General features: G+C 36.7%; 1 protein-coding gene across 1 annotated transcript; it reads right to left on the bottom strand.

Moving 5' to 3' along the window:
- Positions 1-1,052: 1,052 nt before the first annotated feature.
- Positions 1,053-19,548, bottom strand: obsl1a (obscurin like cytoskeletal adaptor 1a). Its single transcript, XM_058778342.1, is given in 25 exon segments — positions 1,053-1,336; positions 1,491-1,757; positions 1,861-1,965; positions 2,092-2,253; positions 2,661-2,814; positions 2,903-3,015; positions 3,128-3,394; positions 3,640-3,786; positions 3,789-3,905; positions 4,386-4,655; positions 5,041-5,307; positions 5,413-5,682; positions 6,361-6,636; positions 6,729-7,004; positions 7,098-7,373; positions 7,558-7,833; positions 8,134-8,406; positions 8,549-8,824; positions 9,169-9,444; positions 9,727-9,993; positions 12,259-12,564; positions 12,714-12,974; positions 13,237-13,506; positions 15,598-16,764; positions 19,150-19,548. Coding segments are annotated over 24 exon segments (6,528 nt in total). The 5' UTR covers positions 16,682-16,764; positions 19,150-19,548; the 3' UTR covers positions 1,053-1,064.
- Between the last annotated feature and the right edge of the window lie 1,356 nt (positions 19,549-20,904).

Raw genomic sequence — 20,904 nt, forward strand, 5'->3', positions numbered from 1 at the left:
CACGAAGAAGAATACAGTAATACTGTTTTCTACATTTCATGGAAACAGATTGTTTTCTTTTGAGAATTCTTAAAATACACAAACTTGTCTGCAGTGTAAAATGCTGATTTGTCAGTGTTTTAAATATATAGAGTGTGAGTAACATACTGTTAAGCTTCAAGTTTAGAAACATATTATGCTCTGGTGTTCCAACTTGTTTCAAATTTTATTTATAAAAACTTATAAACTACTATGCCACTACTATGTAAATCTGGTTGATGTACTTTTACATTTGATTTTATATTTCGAACTCTGTATATTGCACTGTTTGGCATGCCTTTCAATACGATGTTTCATTTTAGATTTTTTTGCTGTTGTTTTTGTAAAAAAAAAAGAAGCCAGCAACAATAACGGGTTAGGGTACTGTAATAACGTATGTATATTTACGTGTTTTTGACTTTCTCCTTTCTAATGAAGTATTCTTTCAGCAGAATTCAAAATAAAATTGAAAATTAAAGACACAAAATGGGCACCATTTTTTGACAGATGGGCATCTTATGACTTTTATTTATTATTTTTTACTTTTTCTTTTTTTAAAAGGGCATCATGTTTACAGCTACAATATCATCATTACCCTGAAAATGGTTTTATATTACATATAGCTTTGATATTATTGCTGACTTTCATTTAACAAAATTCTGAAAATTCTAAACAAACATTACATTTTTGCATCTATAAAATAGACTGGCCTGTCATTCTATTCTGTAAAATATTAAAGATTATAAATACTATAAAAAGTGTCGCATCCACATAACATACAACATACTTTCTCTTCTTTATCAACATTCATGAGTGAGATCTAATGGTAGTATTGCAAAATAAATAAAAAATAAAAACACTGTGCATCTTTATAACACTTCCAATGTCCATCTTGAGTTTACAATGACACTTGCTTGCTACTGCGTTCTGTCCCAACTGGATATTCCAAACTGACAACTATCAGGTTTAAATCATGACGTTTTTCACACATCCATGTATATATAGTATTACCCTCTTTTATACTGTCCTCATGTATGTGATCATTTCTACAGCACTGTCAGTTTGGCACTAGTCTTGGCTTTCCCTGTGGTAAACCTGACTGTCCCACTCATGTCAGAGCTGGTTTTTTTGAATGTCAGTTTGTGGACTGTCCCTTGGTTCTCTATTCGGACATCAGACCCTGACTGCAGGGTTTCTCCATTCAGAGTCCAGATGGGAGGCTTGATGAGGGTCACAGACACTTCACACTGGAAGCAAACCATTTCAGGAGCTCTCACTTCCACATCCTCTATGTCCTTCACCACTAGGATAGACTGGGCTGTTAAGTTAAACAGAAAAAAAGAAAAAAAATTGAACTATGAATATTAATGCTGTGTGTTTCATGATATTGACTTATTCATTTGTGCTATTCTATTAGCACACTAAAGTCATTGATATATATAGTCAGAAGCTGAATTCACACGGATACTCACCTTCCACCATCAGCTTGGCTGTGCATGTGTGCTCCCCAACCTCAATACTGTAGGTTCCCTCATCCTCCAGCGCCACCTGGTGGATGACAAGTTTATGATAACAGCCTTCTTGTATTATTTCCATGTTTTCTGTGGATTCCAACTCTTGATCCCCTTTGTACCAGGTGACATCACAATTTGCAGACGATACAGTGCATTCTAGAATGACTCGATGTTTTTCCAGTGCTGTACGATCCCTGAGGGGACGGACAATGCTTACAGGAAGCTCTGTAAAAATATGGACAAAAGATTTTTGGTTGAATTAAATTATATTTTTGTTCACTATGAAGGCAGAATCATATTCAGTTAAAGTACACCTTTTGTACAATACCTTCAACCTCAAGATAAGCAACTGACTCCACTTGTTTGGAAACAAACTTTATTTCTCCAGAATCTTCTGGCTTGACGTTGCATATAAGCAGGAAGTGCTTTGTGCCTGTTTAAAAAGTAAAAGAAAAATAACTCATTTCTTTTTCAAGTATAATTTGAAAGTCTGATATTGTACACAGAAGCACTTCAAAACAAGATTAGTTGTAGTTTATCCACATAAGTTTATCCTCACCCTCTGTACGAGCCTTGATGGTGCTAGTGGGGCGTACCCTGCTGCCATTTTTGTACCATTCCCCAGGCATATCTTCCATAGACAGCTCACACATAAACACAGCATTCTGGTCCTCCTTAATCCAAAGATCCTCCAAGCCAGTTATGATCTCTAATTCATGTTCTGAGCACAATGTGGAGAAAATGTTAAAGAAAATGTCTTTTTAGCAAAGATCTAAGGGATTTATTTGGTACAGAAATGTGTATTGCTTTGTACTTGTTCCAAAAATGGTCATTCATAAAAACCCTAACAATAAGAAAATACAAATAGTCAGTTTCGGTTTCATGCCGAGTTTTAAAGTCCAGATAACCTTCCTAAATTTGCGGTAAGTAAACAGGGTGCAGTGAGCCTCTACTTTATTGTCTGTCTTCAATTTTGTGTGGAAACTTAACTGAGCAAAAAATGTCTAGTGTCAAATAAAATCCTCTCTAAAACAACAGGGGAATTTTTCTGCTTGTGTGCGTTTTCTCAATGTTTCCAATAAGCAACAATCTGGGAAAGAAATGAAGAATAAAGTGGAAAAAGCTTACCATAGACCTCAAGTTTACAGGAAGTGCTGAGGTCACCTATTTCACAAGTATAAAGGCCTGAGTCACCGATGCTGCATTCCAAGATCTGTAGACAGCGTTTACGTCCCATGGAATAAATCCTCAAAGTCTTACTGGATTTCAGCTCCAACCCATTCTGCCAATCAATCCACAGAGAGAAAACAGCTCAGTAAGAAAGAATGAAAACATATTTAGGAAGGTACTGCGCCCCCATTTAGGAGTACCTTTAGCCATCTGACATCCACATTTGGCCTAGACAACTCACACTCCAAAATGACTGGAGATTCCTCCTCAAACCTGACATCAGACAGCTTCTTAATGATCGTTACTGGTGTTTCTAAAATGTAATGCAAAATGCTTGTTAATTTTGCCAGTTAATAAATAAGATCCCATAAACTTGGAAATATACTATTAGTTTTATTTTTTTAGTATTAGTTTTATTTACCCACCTTTGACTACCAGTCTGGCAGTAGTTCTCAGACCTTCTGCAGAGAAGACAATGCTACCAGTATCCTCTAAGGTGAGGTTGGAGAGGGTGAGACCATGTACTCGTCCATTGCAACTAACACGCCAGTTGTTATTGGGTTTGACACGCAAACCATCTTTTTGCCATACACCCTCCACATCAACATGAGAAAGTTCCACCTCGAAGGATGCAGTCTCTCTCTCAAATGTCTCAATGTCCATCAGCCCCTTGCATACGACAATCTTCCTCGCTTCAAATTGTAACAGAGCTTATTTAGTAAATATTAAACTAATAAAAAATTATCTTCATGTATAGACAATTTCATAACTGTTAGGCCAAAGACCAGAAATAGCTGATTTTCCTATTGAAATGACTGCCAAGTTCTTAGGTGCATTATTTTATTTAATATCACCAACAGATTGTATATTGTTTCAGAAGAATTATAAATAGTTACGGCTAAAGTACCAAATATTTGAAAATGCTCTTGCCACTTACGCTCCACATTGAGTTTGACCTGTGTACGGTCATGGAGAGTCTCACAGCGGTAAGTGCCACGATCAGACAGGCTGAGGTTAGTGATGGTCAAGATGCGTTTGCAGCCATTCTGGGTGAGTTTATGTCTGGGTCCTGATTGGATCACCACCCCTGTCTGATCCACTGCACCTCTCCAGACTCCAGACTCACTTCTGTCTCTAATACAGCCTCTCCAAACTCTTCAGCCATCACTGCCTCCATTCTCTTTGTGAACAACACCTGTGCCTCTGTATGCAAATGTAAAAGTTTAGTGTTACAAAGCCATGAATTTACAAAACAAGTTCTTTAATATTAGTAAAAAACTGGAGTCGGTATTTACTGAAAAAGTCCCCTCTATTTTTTGTGTCAAATCTTGATCATGGCACATATTAATGTTTTATTTTAGAAATAATGCCTGTCACGGTCATTGTGTGTGTGTGTGTGTGTGTGTGTTTCCTGTACAATGAACAGAAAATAAAAAAGTAATACAGTGTAAAAATCATACCGATTACTGCTATAAATTTATTATGTTTTGTTTTTAATTGGAGCATAGCAGTGTGAATCACTGTTCATTTTTGTTATCTGAAAAAGGACAGCTTGGACATTCTGCAAAATATCAAATTTTTTGTGTTATGACTTGTTTTGAAACCTATTTGGGTGAGTAGATGATAACAGATCCTTTTCTTTTGGGTGAACTAATCATTAAAATGAATCATTTATTTACTTACCCTGGACTTTGAGGCTGGCTTTAGAAATGATACCCTCAGCCTCCGCAGTGATCCGAGAGGAATCCAAAAGCTGGACCTTCCGGATTATTAGAGTATGGCAGAGGCTGTTCTGTTCAATATAGTAGCGATCACTGGGTTTGATGGGTTCTCCATCCATGAGCCAGACCAACTGAACATCATCAGGGGAGACCACACACTTAAAGGTAGCATTCTCACCCTCCATGACTGTGGTATTGTGAAGCTCTGTGAGGAATTCCACCACCCGGGGCACTGCAAATGCAAAGCAAGTGGATAGTATTGAGTGTGTGTGTGTGTGTGTGTGTGTGCGCGCGTTTTTGTGAAAAGTCAGGACATAGATTTGTATAATGACAAAGGTATGACATAAGTATTACAAGGTGAAGGTGACTTTTCAGGACATTGACCCATGTCCCCACTTTTCAAAACGCTTATAAATCATACAGAGTGAGGTTTTTTTTTTTTTGTGTGAAATGCACAGTCTCCTGTAAGGGGTAGGTTTAGGTGTAGGATTGGTGTAGGGCAATAGCACATACAATAAGTACAGTATAAAAACCATTACGCCTATAGGATGTCCCCACTTTTCACAAAAACGAACATGTGTGTGTTATCTTCAAATCTTCACATTTTTCACACTTACATTCTACCCTTAATCTGGCGCTGGTGGAGTCATCTTTGGACTCACAAGCATACTCTCCAGCATCTTCTTTGGTGAGACGATGGATTGTGAGACTCCTCTCTGTCCCGTTGGCACGGATAGAGAAGCGACGGCTGGGAATGATCTCCACTCCATCCTTCTTCCACTGGACATCTGCTTTGGCCTTGCATAGCTCACAGCAAAGTGTTACCATACCATCTTTATGGGCCACTGTGTCAACCAGTGGCTTCACAAATTTAATACGCATGTCTGTAACACACACAGGTAACATGGTTATTATTTTATGTTGAATGAGTTCCAATGCTAATGTTACTTTGCTCCGTCACAAGCAAACGTTTGATTCCAGTTACCAACCTTTGACCAGGAGACTGAAGTGCATCTCATCTGTGTTTGCATCACATGTATACTCTCCACTATCAAGTTTCTTTAATGGGTTGATGGTGAAAGTGCGGGTCAGGCCCAGGCTGGCTATGTGGAAACGTTCATCACTGATTGGAGTCCAGTCTTTAAGCCATCGCACTATAGCATTGGGTCTGGAAACCATGGCAGTAAGAGTGACAGCCTCTGCTTCGTAACCGGTGACCAAGTTCACTTCTTCTTTGTTGAGGAACTCAACAGGAGGCTCTGGAGATTAATCCAACACATAAGGCATATAAGGTTTCATTATGTTTTTCAGGTAAATGGGCCAATGACACGAAAAGTGTCCACAATTAAGAAAAGAAAATATCTAGTTTAAAACACATGCTAAGAAATGTAAGCCATTTTCTAGAAATGATTCATTTTAATAATTAAAATGTCATGTGGTGTAACCATCAAGCAAGTAATAGAATCTCTTAGTCATAATTTTCAAAAACATTTTTAAACATATTTCTGAAGTTAGAAAGTAATTTTTATAAATATCATGAATTATGAATTCATAATATTATTAGGTTTTTAGGGTGTCAGACCACATGACAATTTACAGTCCAAACTAGCATTGCCTTTAAAATAAAGGTAAAATCATCAATTTTATTTTCTTTTTCTGCTCGATATTTCTGCAAGGCAGTTAGACCACATGACTGCGTTGGTCACACCACATGATTTATAGGTGGACAAACTTAAAAAAATATATTAAAAAGTAATCATTAGTTAATGTAATTTAAAAACATGCAGAAGAGGTGTATTTAAGAAGAAATAATGAGTGTAAAGTCATTGACTCAAACAGCAATTTATATTCTTCATAAATCAGATAAAATATATTTCATAAGCCCCTTGTTCTTAAACACAATTATTGTATTAAGGAAAGGAAAATAAAAACAGTACCTTGAACTTTAACAATGGTTATAATTTGGTCATCAACAGCATCACACATATATTTCCCAGAGTCAGAAAGGAGGATGTTGGACAAAGTCAGCTTCCGGAGTGTTCCATTGCTTTCAATATGTGTGCGGTCATCAGGGACCAATGGCTTATCATTAAATAGCCACGTAACTGGTGCATTGGCTCGAGAAAGCTCACAAGCTAAGATGAGATCATCTCCTGTCACCATTTCCTGATAATCAGGATCACCAGAGTTGCCAATGATCTTCACTGATGGCTCTGAGTTAATCAAAAGTATGTTATTATGACTTTTGCTTGCTTTTGGGATCATGCACAGGTTCACATCAACACAACTGAAAGACACTTTTTACCTTGTACTGTGACATGAAATGAAATCGAATCATCTTTAGCATCAAGAATATATTCTCCAGAGTCCTGCAGCTCTGCACAGAGAATGACGAGTGTTCTGAAGGCACCTTCCTCCTCAAAACAGAAGCGTTCATTCTCCTCAATAGGGCTTCCATTTTTATACCAATTGACTACACCATTGGCTGTGGACAGCTCACACTCCAATACAACATCATCATATAACGCAACCTTGTGCCCACTCTTGAGCTGATCTTTATTCAGGATTTTTACTGGTGCCTCTGGAAGAGATAAAGATAAAGAAAAACTAACCTTCAGAAAAAAAGTACTAATAACTTTGAAAAAGACTAAGAAATAATGGTTTACCATCATACCAGTAATTTTGACTTTAAAATCCATTGTGTCATCTATGGCATTGCAGGTATATATCCCAGAATCCTTCAGAGTTGGAAAATGGATAGTAAGCTTGCGTATGAGGCCATTCTCCGTAATTGTGATGTTGCTGCTCTCTTCCACCTTCACTCCATCTTTCATCCAGCACACCTCTGCATTATCTCGGGAAACTTCAAGCTCTAGGACTACAGGTTCACCAGTAAAATTTTCTGTAATGCTGCCTGTCTCCTTGGAACAAGAAAGTTTAACAGGGGTCTCTATGGAAAAAGTATCATCAGCAGAATTTCAGAAAAGAAATCATATTTTTTATAAAATAAATAAATTAAAAAAAAAAAAAAAACATTTATATATAAGTCTAGAATAGAATATTATGAAATACATCAAATGTTAGATAAGAGAAAAAAGTTTCTTTCTTACTTTCTACAAACTACACAAAATTACCTTCTACTTTCACCCAAAATGTGACAGAGTCATCTGCAGTCTCGCATACATATTCTGCAGAATCATCAATGGTAGCATAGGGAATCACCAGCCTGTGGTAAATCCCATCATCCTCCAGTTTCAAGTTATCAGTCTCTTCCACCTCCATGCCATCACAAAACCAGCAGACTTCTGCATCTGCTTTGGAGATCTCACAGCTCAGGACCAGCTTCTCAGAGCTCAGTATGCACACATCGACCTCTGACTCTCTGGGGGACACAATGCGGACTGGAGCCTCTGGGTTTAGAAGAGGTGCATAATGGTTGACAAAACATGAAGAAAAAAAAAAACATGCTGCTGGTTTTTGAAAAAACCTATAATGAGGAAAAGGTTATTCCAATTGTTTATTCCAATTGGTTTAAATAACAATTTAATTAATTACTACATAAATTACTTTTTAATAAACATCCATACTAATGAATTAAACAATTGTTTGTAATTAAATGATTAATAATTAAAAATCTTACTTGGAAATGAAGTATAAAACAGAGATAAAGAAGTGAGAAAATCACTTGAAACCTATCCTTTAAAACTTACCCGTAATAATGAGCTGAAAAAATATTGAGTCACCGCCTGTGTCGCATAAATACTCTCCAGAATCCCATTTGGAAGCACAGAGAATGGTTACTCTCCTGTATGGGCCTTCATCACGGAGTCTGACATTCTCACTTTCCTGGAGCTTTAGACCATCTTTAAACCAGTGAGCCTCTCCATTTGATCGAGAGATCTCACAGTTCAGGACAACCTCCTCAGAGACATAACGCTCCATGTGGATGTCATCTTTTGGGTCCACAATTGTAACCGGAGGTTCTAGATGTAAGTCAGTTAAATTTTTTTTGCAATTTCAGTGTACTGTGACTCAACTTAGATTGTAAAATGATGGAATATAAACATATCAAAAACATTCTTCATATGCAATATGATTCTAGAGAACCAGTATTTCGACTATTACCTTTAATGTTGACAGAAAATGACATGGTTTGGTCGCCTGCTTGGCAAGTATACGTCCCAGCGTCTGCCAGCGCCGCTGAACGGATTATAAGTCTTTTCATGGTGCCTTCAGACTGAAAGGTGATGTTGTCTGACTGAAGAACCGCAACTCCATCTTTAAACCAGTAGACTGGTTCATCAGGTCGGGAGAGTTCACACGTCAGGACCACAGGGTCCAGTTCCATAGCACTTTTCTGCCTCTCTTCCTGCGTAATCTCTTTAAACGACACAGGTGGGGCTGATGGGAAAAGAAGAGCATTTTAATAATTTAGATTAACCATAAAATATAATACACACAATATCTAGAACAGAATATTCAAGATTGTCAAATTCACATCACACGTGCATGCATGCCTATTAATAATGACCCATTAATTATAATGACTTACATAATTCCTTCAGTGAAAAGCACTAAACAATGCACAAAGCATGTGGTAATAAACAGTAAAATTATAATAAACAGGGCACAACTATGTCTTGGTGAATATTTAATTTAATTTTATATTTATTGTTAAAATTGTCCAGCTGACCATTTACGATTGAAATGTTGTACTAGAAATAAATATTGCATATCGTTTTTACCTTCAACGTTTACATTAAATGTGAGAATGTCGTTGTTTGATTGGCAGGTGTAGACTCCAGAATGAAAGTACTCTGCTGACTGAATGACGATCCTCCTCATGTTGCCATCTGATTGGATATTCAGACCTTCCTCTACATGTAGCTCCTGTCCATCTTTGAACCACTGAACGTTGGCTGTGGGATGAGACACCTCACAGTACAGCACAATGGGATTTCCCACCTCAGTGGTCTTCTTGGTGTCCATCTCTGACATTGGTAAGAATTTCTCTTCAGGTGCTGCAAAACAGGACATAGAGAATTTTCTGTGAGACTGTCAATGTCGTAAATCTTGAAAGTAATGCAATTAAGTATTGGTTAGAAATATGAGTGCATCAATCCGAGCATTATACAGATTTCAAATTAGCATGAAATGAAAATTCACCCTATCCATGCATATAATACATGCATATTGATCTTATTGTAAAGAATTTGTCAATGCATATGTGTCAGGGTTAGTCAGACATGGTGACTGAAACCTGAAAAATAAATAAAATAAATGAATCACCCACCCATACTGACCTTTAATCTGTAGGGTTGCTGAATCTCGTACGCCAGTGGCAATGAAGGTGATTTCAGCTCCATCGTACACATTAGGCACTTGTTGAATCCTTAGAGTGTGTTGGTTTTTTGACTGAGTGATGGAGAAGCGTCCACTATCCTGCAGCTGCTGGCTATTCAGGAACCATGTGCCAATCAAGTTAGCAGAGAGCTCAATGGAGAACAAAGCATCCCCCCCCTCAGTCACCACAGCATTCTTCAGAGGGGTTTTGATCTTTGGACCTGGGACTGCAGAAAATAAAATAGAAGACATTATCTAATGTTATTGTACCACTATAATGTACATGTACAAAAAAACTCTTTTGTCATTCTATACTATGAATATTGTAGGATCTTATGACAAATTGCTCGTGATGTTCCTCACTTGTACAGTAAGTCTCTTTGGATAAAAGTGAGTTCTAAATGAATACATGTAAATTAAATATGTTTAAAATTATATCCTGTACAGTTAAAGTGCCAAGCCTAATCTTACTGGAGACATTCGTGCTCTATACAAACCTGAAGGGTCTTTTTTGGTAAGTAGCAGAGATGGGACCAAGTCATTGTTTAGCAAGTCACAAGTAAGTCTCGAGTCTTTGCATTCAAGTCTCGAGTCAAGTCTCGAGTCAAGACAGACAAGTCCCAAGTCAAGTCCCGAGTCAAAATAGGCAAGTCCAAGTCGAGTTGCAAGTCCTCAACTTTTAGCTTCAAGTCTTAAACAAGTCATTAGTGCTCTTTGCCCAAATTAGTGTCTCAATATTAATTACCACATCAAATTTATCGTAATTTATATCAGGAAGTCAGGTAGAATATGTTTTACATAGTTTAATTTCATGTGAGATGGGTGCCCTTAGTAAAACTACTCAAGTTCAATTTAGGGATTGTGCCAAGGGACAAGGACAAAAAAAACTATTTTATTAGTAACAGAATAGCAAAGACAACAGAATTTCATAACAGCTGCAGTACTTTGCATGTGTGCATAAGAAGAATATATGCTTCTAGGTGTTATATCTAAACCAATGAGCCATTATTTGGAACCTCAATGAAACAGATTTAAAAGCATGTGAGCAGAAACGCAGAAAGAACTGTTTCGAAGAACTATAAGAAAAACTGCTACCATACTTTACAAGTGAGAGGAAACATGCAATATGGATGCAGAAAAACTCATGAAGACAGTCATTCAAAAATAATGTGCTACCATCCTTTATAACTAATAGTAACAAAGACAAAATGTTGTACTTTAAATGTTACGTTTATAATATGCATAGTTGATCGCTAAATTTAGGGTCTATGAGCACTATACAGACTGATTTACAACACGTGAATTCAATTATTTACCCGAAAGAAATAGAAGTGAAATGAGTGCCTGGTGAAGAGGGAGAAAAATTTAGTATATTTTATAGTTATATATAGGCTAAAATTCACAAATCATTTTGTGAAAGAAACACTTCTTCAAATTATATTTTAAATGATCATTAGGCCAAGTGCCGCTTTTTTTCTATCAAATTATAGCTAAATTGTTTGCAATGATTAATTTTAAATCTAGCTTAAATCAAGGTTTATCTAATAATTATTTTGCACTTTAAACCTTTAAAAATAAGCAGGTTTACATTTTAACCCATCATTTTGATCCTGGATTTAAGTAATATTTAAGATTAACTTTAATCCTGTTGCACCATAACTTTAAACTGATTTAAATCTTGATTATGGATTAACTTTAAACTTAATGGAGGTTTAAATAAAATAAAATGCACATGCAATTAAAATATGCAACTGATTGAACAAAAAGTGGGGATCTGATAAAAAAAAAAGGTCTCGGAGAGGTGTTTACAAATTAAAGTACATCGAGTTGACAGAGTGCGAGTATCGTGGCGGGATGGTGCACCTCGGTGTCGGACAAACAAAAGAAATGAGGAATATGTTTACCATTTAACAGCAGCGGTCGGTGATGGTAAGGCGAGCACCAGTGATCGCGGCAGCGCCTCTTGTTTCTCATGCCCGCTCCGTGTGTCTGCTGGGCGGCGATCAAACGGGCAGGGCAGCGCTTTTCACGAGCGGAGATAGCCACTAGACGAATCATGTAATTTTTATCTCGGTTCTTTTGTCGAAAGTTATGCTATTACTCCATTAATTTATACTGTATATCAAGCGCTCCCTGAACGCAGTCTCTGGTTTATTGCCAGTCAAGCCCAAGCACGCTGCACCCGTCTAGAGTGATAACGACGCTGATCTGATCAAGTCTTTCCGAGTCACAGGGCTCAAGTCCAAGTCAAGTCTCGAGTCATTGCTGTCAAAGTCTAAGTCGAGTCTCAAGTCTTCTTTAATTATGTCGAGTCGCAAGTCATCAAATTTGGGACTCGAGTCCGAGTCAAGTCTCGAGTCATGTGACTCGAGTCCACACCCCTGGTAAGTAGTACCTTCTTTTTATAGGTTTCTTATGAGTGATGTGTTTATAATGCAAATTATTTTTGACAGATTGATATTACAGAAAGTTTGTAAAATTTTTATTCTTACCCAGATGTACTACTTTGGGAAACTCCACATGTCCACTTCTGCCATATTTATTAACACAGCAGATACGGAAACAGTAATCGCCCTCACAAAGCACGCTGTCACCCAGGACCTCAGCAGAAGTGGCTGTCTCTGTTGTCAGGCATCGCTGCCACTCCTGAGAGCCCACTTCCTGACGTTCTAGCACATACACTGACTTAGTAGAGTTTTGCAAGTTAGGTGATGGTGACCAGGAAAGGATCGCACCATTTAAACAGTCAGTGTTCATTTGGACACTCACAGGACAGATGGGAGGGCAGTGTCGAGCAGCTAAATGAAAACAAATTAAATCAGATGCTAAATATTAAATTCCACACATTAAATATGTTATTTTCAAAAAGATTTAGTAGAAATAAATCTCTCTTCTTCTTACAATAATATAACTTGTGCATCAAAAAGCCATGTGTGTATTCTCTTACTTTTTACTCTGAGTTTGGAGCTTGTTGTCGATCTGCCTGCCATAAAGGTGATCGTGCCTGAGTCTTGATATGATGTATTGACAAAAACAAGGATGTGGGTTTTGCCAAAGGACTTGATAATGGTTTGATGTGTTTCTTGCAACTGCAGTCCATCTTTAAACCAACAGATATCCATATCATCTTGTTCCACCTCCACAAAGAACGCGGCATTCTCTCCTTCCATCACCTCTAACCTCCGTGGAAGTTTCTTCACAATTGTACCTACCAGAAAAATAATTAAATTAAATTAGCCAGATCTTTCTATTACATATGTATGACACAAGTAATATTATTTATTATTAATATTATTCATTTTATTTTATTAGGTAATAAAAAAATAATAATTGCAGCTGGGCAGCACAAAATATTGTTTTATGTTTTTATTGTAAATTTTTTTATGCTTTTGATCATTTTTAGGCTTGAGTACTTCGATAACATGTCAACTTCTATAGCCCTAATAAGACTTATTCTCTCTGTACCATACCTTTAACCGCCAATTCTGCAATAGTCTTTCCACCATCAGGCATCTCGCACAGGTAAACTCCATCATCATCTGCCCCAACATTTTGTATGGTTAGTCTTCTCCGTGTTCCCTTCTGTTCCATGTTATACTTATTTCCTGGCTGCAGCTTCTGATCCTCCAGGTACCATGCCGTGGAAATGGATTCTTCCGGAACCTCACATTCCAGAACAGCAACATCCCTTTCCCTAACCTCCGCATCTTGAAGAGCTCGCTTAAATCGGACTGGAGGCCCTATAAACAGAGGAAATTTACCATAAGAAATGTTTACATTTTTATAGTAATTGCAGTTTGCTAAGTGATTAAAAAAAGTCACACTGCAGATGCACTGTGAAACAACAAGTGTTAATTATGTAAACACATTATGCACATATCTATAGATATGCACTAAACACTTTCAAATTATACAATACCTCAACTGGGATGTGGCAGGCCAAGGACAGTGGTTAAAAAAAGGTTGTGGTCATGCAGTTACTAGGAAAGGACATAATCCTACAGGCTTAATTGCACCCATACAAAGTGTAAGCTATGCCCCATTGCATTGTTGATAAGATTGCAGTGATGCTGTCACTCAGGAATGCACTGAGCTCTGTGGCTTTTCTCACCTTTCATCGTGCATTGAACATTGGTCAGTGTTCATCGAATACATTGCGCAGTGTATGACTTTACAACTAAATATATACCCACAAAGTCAGACAGTCACTCTTATATCATGGTCATAAAGAGTATGGAATTCATTACAGTAACAATACAACCAGGGGCGGACTTAGCGATTTGGGGGCCCTAAGCAAATTCCAGGTATGGGGCCCCCATACAATAACTATGTGTCCTTTTATGCTTAACCCCTATTTTGCTCGCTCGCTCTAGTTTTTAGTTTATTTATCCCTTCACAACCAGTAATTAGTCAACTTGCTGCTGTTCTAAAGCCAGATTAGGCTACCTTATTATTATTTTTTCGGATCACAAAAGGAAGACATTAAAGATCAAAAATAAAGAAAAACAAAAGAAAAGAAAAATACGTGCACTTGTCCATTTAATAAATTGTAAAAAATTTCAATCTTTTTACAAACATAAAACTATCCCATGCAACTCATTCCATATTCCAAGTGTTTATAACCCTTATTTTGCTTGCTCGCTCTAGTTTATAGTTTATTTGTACCGTCACAACCAGTAATTTGTCAACCTGATGCTGTTCTAAAGCCAAATTTGGCTACCTTATTTTTTGAGATTACAAATGAAGACATTATCCAAAAAAAAAAAAAAAAACTTGCACTTGTCCATTTAATAAATTGTAAACCTTTCCAATCTTTTTACAAACATAAAATTATCCCAGGCAACTCATTATATATTCCAAGTGTTCTGAAGGCATACTGTAGGCTTTGCCGAGAAACAAATCGAAAATGAAACCTATTATTAAGGAAAATCTCCAGTCATTGCATTCGTGCATTTATACGAGTACGCGGCAGTTCGCGCCGGTGCGCCTTGGAGAAGCATACAAGAGAGTAATTTTGAAACATCAAGATAAATAAAATTGTGACTTGAAACACAATACTTTCTTTACTGAGGTGAATATCTCTGCTCTGAGACCGTCAGACAGCCTAGCATGCGCGCAAAGAGCGCTCCCTCATAATCATTATAGCTGTCTCTCACTTCAATTCATTGCGATCTCACAACGTTCCGTTAATAAGCTCTACACTGCACAATGAATCTCTTATTTACATCGTATCTACACTTTGTTATAAAGAGATGATCCCCGAACTTGCAGAACTCAGCACTTGACAAAAACTCGGCATTTTGATCGGTAAGTGGTTTCTAACTTAAACACTTCTGGTCACTGCGTTCAAGAAATCAGCGCACATGTCTGTGAACGGCTACATTGCTCAACGCTGCAAATATGTTTCGCCAATATCAGATGGGGCCCCCTGATTCCCCGGGGCCCTAAGCGGCCGCTTACCTCGCTTATTGGTTAAGTCCGCCCCTGAATACAACCAATGTTTTATTAACTTATATTGGGAATATAAACACGTAATTAGTTAGAACTTGGTATATCAGTGTTATTAATATGCCATAGTTACATATTTTAATTATATGCTAACCTTAAGTCTTAAGCACACAGCAACATATATTAACTCATAATGGGAGATAATGGTGATATGAAAACTCACAAAACAACCAAAACAATGATTTTAGCCATATTTTAGTTGTAAGATTCTTAGTGAAGGAGTAAGAATGTTTTGATTAATTCTCTGAAGAGACATGTTAGTTGTTTGATACAGATATGTTAGTAATTAATAAAACATAGTTGACAATTGAAAATGGAGTTACCTTTAACTGACAGTTGCACAGCACTCAGTGTGTTTCCCAGTGCGTTTGAGGCGGCACATATGTAGAGTCCTGTATCCTGTTGCTTACAGTAGAGTACTTTCAAGGTGTAATACCCCTCTCTATCTTCAAAAATTAGAAATCTTCGACTCGGCACAATATTCTCTCCATCTTTCTTCCATACAATCTCTGGTTTAGGCTTTCCTGTGACATAGCAACGGAATTTGGCATGTTTACCTTCTGTGACTGTGAACTTCTTAGCCTTCGACACATTTAAGTGAGGCTCTTTTGAGTGTTTGGCCCTCGATTGGTGTGGTGAGTAATGGCCATTGGTGTAGCCATTTGTCTTGCTTCCCTCTCTTTGTTCTGGAATGGGCTCTACCAGGAGCACAGCTCCAGTCATCGCTTCTCCGTATGTGTTGACTGCTTTGCACATGTAAACTCCTCCATCTGGGGCTCTTGTTCTGAAAATTTTCAACTGGAACCAGCCACCATCTTGCTGGCCCACATGGTAGTGGGAACTTTCATAGATCTCATTCAACTGTTTACCATCTTTCTCCCAAACCACCTGAGGTAAAGGCTCACCAGACAACTTGCAGGAGAATGCAGCATCTTCTCCACGGTCAACTCTTAGAGAAAGAGGTTTGATCAGAAAACGAGGCTTGTTGTCTTGGAATGGGTCTGCTTTCTGCACCACCCTATCCTGTTGTTCTGGTGGAATCACTTTTACTTCATTTTGTTGTGGTGGTGGTGGTGGGGCTGGCTGTGTTTGTTGGAGCTCTTGGGGCTCTTCTTCCACTTTAAGGGTAGCAGCTGCATATGTTTCCCCAATGTTGTTTTTAGCTCGGCAAATATACTGACCAGCATCTTCCATTGTCACCCCAGAGATGTAAAGGCTGTATACCTTGCCATCTTGAGTAATACGGTAACGACCCTCAGGAAGAATAGACTCGTTTTTCCGCTCCCAGATCACATCTGGTTGGGGATCTCCACCAATCTGACATTTAAGAACAGCATCTGTTCCATATTTCACCAAAACTGGACGTGGGTAACCAAGAACACGTGGAGCACCTCCAAATACATCCATATTTTTTACTGTCTTGTAATCACTTATTCTGTGTTATTATTGGAATTAGGAATGGCACAAATATCTGTGGCACATACCCAGCTCTGGAAAATCAAAAACAAAGTTTTACACTTGTCATCATTTTTCAATCTGACATTTGTAACATTCCTGTTATTATAACTCATTGTGAGTTATGAGTTTACCCATTGTGTTTTTCTCTCTCTATCTGTCTAATTTGGGGACTTATATAAAATATGAAAAGTTAATAAACAAATACATAAAACCTTGGCTAACAAAAAAATAAAAACGCAGTGGAAGAACTTTCACAACTGTGACAAATGTCAAACACTCCATTTTGTATATTCTTTCTGGATCAAACTGGATCAACAACCTTCCTTCGCTCTCTCGCTCTCTCTCTTGAGTAAATGTTATATATAAATTTAAATAAGAAAATTCTGATTTTAAATACTCAAGATTATTTTGTCCTCCATTTAAAAATGTACTAAAGAATATACAATTTACACTAAATGCACAGGGCATTCATATGGATACGACTGATATCAGGGCTGGTATCAGTTGCTGTCAACGGTCTGCTATCTGTGTTAGTGATAATACAAGACCTGGTCAATTATGTTTTTGAGTAAGAATGTTTGTTCTGCTGTTTTTTAACTGTTCAATACAGTAATATAGATGCAGTAGTACATATTTTAATAACTGTATTAAAGCAATGTGCGTTTTCACTATTGTGTATATTGTGAACTTTATGTGGAATAGTGAAACATTCCTTGCATAAAGGAAGTCCTCTAACAGCAGTCAAGATAACTCCAGTCCCCATTCCCTACTTGAGCCCAGACAGCTGGTGCTGTTTATCAGGAGGAAGCATTTAAAATAGTCTGTCCAAATAAAGACGCGGGAGAGTTGGCTATGTGCATCACAAGACAAAGCATGTTCAGATGAACTACTCTGACAAACACTCATAGCATCAGGATTCATCACTTTTCTATATCAGGCACTATACATCAACATACCATCACTGTTAGTATGATATTTATGAGAGCAGTATGTTAACACATCAGTATGTTAACATACCCCTACTAAACATGAATTTCTGTATAATAAAATATTACATGAATGCAAATCCATATAAACTTTGCAAATTACATTTCATTCTATGGCTGCTTTTCTATCCAAGTCAGTAGAGAATACTTTTACTGTTTAAAGGACATTCATGAAATGTTTTTTAATTGTTGGTCAGTTTACACACGTTTTGTTTGTTCTATCACATCTCACTGTTTTTAGTGTCTTGCACCAAAATACTATGTTGTCAACATTAATGTAGTTTAATTGTTAGAACAAATCTTGTGGTCTGTGTTCTGTTCAGTACTTTTCTAAATGTGTGTCTGAATGCAAATAATGCAATCTCTGTCAGTGGATGAACAGGGAAGCTATATGAAAATTCTCAGTCGAACCAGACAGTGGGGGTAAACGAACTGAAAGAATTTCAGTGATCTCCATTGGATCAAATTGCACTCCTGGGCCTGTTGGGCTATGAGAATTTGAGAGTTTATGTCCAAGATGACTGCCATATCAGTCAGTGCAACATAAAAGATTACTGAGTGCATATTAAAGACATAGTGCATAAATAGTAATTGGGTCATGCAAATATTAATTGGGTCACGCTTGGTAAATTTTCCGGAAGTGTCCAGTCAAGTAATATGAACCATGCCCTAATAATAGTCAGATGAATTAGTGCACACTTGTGCCAATATAATGTTAATATAATTAATATACATGACCAAAGAATCACAGTGAGATGTGTAAATTACAGCATACTGACTATAAATAAAAATATAAAGTAGTTTATGTGTGCTTATAAAAGATACATTAACTTATAATTATTTATTTATTAATTAATTGATCATTAATAAATAATATAGGCGTACAGTGTTTATTAATTAATTATTAACATTCAGATGGTTATAAATATCATGAAAGTTTAAATAAATATTCATATCTGAATGTGGAACTACTGATCTGTTAAGCATTATATGATGTTTGTTCATGATCACTAATCAAAGTTATTATAAATTGTTACCACGTATTTTTATCATAGGTTCACAGTCAGGGTCGCAGTGAATTATTGCTTCCTGTCAAGTCTATCCAAAAGATATTAACTAGAAAAAAAATGTTTATATGTGAATGTGTCTTTCAGTCCTATATTAAGAAGCCTATCTTATACTTCTGAATTATCTGTATGTTTGTAGTAAAACTCAGTTTCCAGTCCGCACTTGTGTATGTTGTACAATAATGTTACAGTCCTTTAAAAAATAAACTTTGATTATGACTTTAACACTTGTGATTGTGATTGCACCTGAGGTTTTTGAAACAGAAATGTGATCACATTTACCTAGCCATTATTTTTTATGACATTTACATCGCAAAAGAAAAAAAAAGAAAATAAAAAGTAAGCATCTCAAATGTAAACTCACGTGTCAACAGCAGTATCAGATCAGCATTTAGGACCAGCCAAAACACTAATCTTCAGGCCCTCTTCTAAGAGGATATTGATCCTGATGTCAGATTTTCTTCTTTAAAAAATTACCTTTGACCTCTGCGTTTGTTATGATTCTGAAAAAATCGTATCATTAGCGTTGAACAGTTGCAGGTCATAGAAAATATTCCACAAGACAGATGCTTTGGTCTTCTAAATACTAATGTCAATCCATCCAGGTTGATCTCCAATTCTTTCTACTGTTTGTTTGTTGCTTGAGCTTCTTGATGTGTCTCTGTATACATGTGCTTCTCATATGTGCCTTTCAGTGTGACTAAGCTCTCTTCTTTTTCACTTCCACCAAACAATGAATGTGTCATACGGTACCGGGGCCTGTGTCGTTGTCAGCCCAAAGCCAATAAATGCTTTCACAGCTGCCACCCATCCTACTAAACATAGCACAGCTATCATCATTGGGGGAGTGGTGGGCTGCAAAGGTTAAATTTAGACCACCTAACCACTTGACCCCTTCCATTTGCCAGGGTCTGGTCCTTTCGAAAAAATTAATACACTAAAAGATTAACTACATTTCTTCTCTATGATAACATGCAAGTTATACAATATTCAAAGTCACTCACTGCAGTCACATTTTGCAAAGCTGGAGATAACAACACTTTTCGGTCAGAAACTTAAACAAAATGTTACAAAAGTTGATTAGGTTTTAAGATTAAGAAAGCAATAGATATACTGTTCAAAATTAAGAAAAAATGTTTTTAAAATAATGAACTACAGCAGTGAACTATAAAAAAAATAATACAAAAAATAAATAGAATGGCTCAGAAATTTGTGGTTAGTTCTGAGAAAAGCTCTAGCATCATTTGTTTGCAGATGCTAATTGGTTTGATATTTGTATAGTTCTATGTCCTTCTACACCCGTAAGATCTTTGTTCATCTTTGTAACACAAACTAACATATTTTTAATGAAATCCAAGAACTTTCTGACTTGGCATAGACTGTAACAAATGTCTTATGAAGGTCTTACGGGTTTGGGAACAACATGAGGTTGAGTAATTATTGAAATATTTTTGTGTGTGTGTGTGAACTGTCCCTTTAAGCAAAAACTAAAATTAAATAAACATAAACATAATAAAAAATAAAAAAAATGTCCACAACACTTGAGCAGAGGCAAAAAAAATAAATAAAATAAAATAAAATAAAATAAACACATTCGATTAAATTATTAGTAGTGCTGGATCGAGTGGACTGATCTGTGTTTTTGTGAATGTCATGTGCAGTCTCTTCAACTTAATACGTGTCTCATCAACTGTAAACACAAACTCTTCAGCTATAGCCAACACATCTCTGTCAAACAGTATTTACATTAAAACCCAAGCTCATTTTACATATTTACAAACAGCTTTATCCATGTCCAAGTTATTGTTATCAGATACCCTCAGTTCCCCCTTTAAAATCTCTCTAAGCACTCTAGAGACTATAATTATGATATCCTGACCTACTGTACAAGACAAAATTCATGGTTTTCAAAAACAACAATAAAAAATTATTTATTTATTTGTTTACATTTACTAACAGGTCAAAGAAAATACACACTAAAATATTTATTTTCCTTCTTTTATTTACATCTTGTTTTTTCCCCTCTGGTAAACAAATGATTGCTCTACAAGCTAGTTGATATAAAGTGTCTTATCTTTTAACAAAGCAGTATTTGTGTTATATTGTATATGTATGTGCT

The sequence above is a fragment of the Onychostoma macrolepis genome, chromosome 06, assembly GCF_012432095.1.
Source record: "Onychostoma macrolepis isolate SWU-2019 chromosome 06, ASM1243209v1, whole genome shotgun sequence".
NCBI lineage: Eukaryota > Metazoa > Chordata > Actinopteri > Cypriniformes > Cyprinidae > Onychostoma > Onychostoma macrolepis.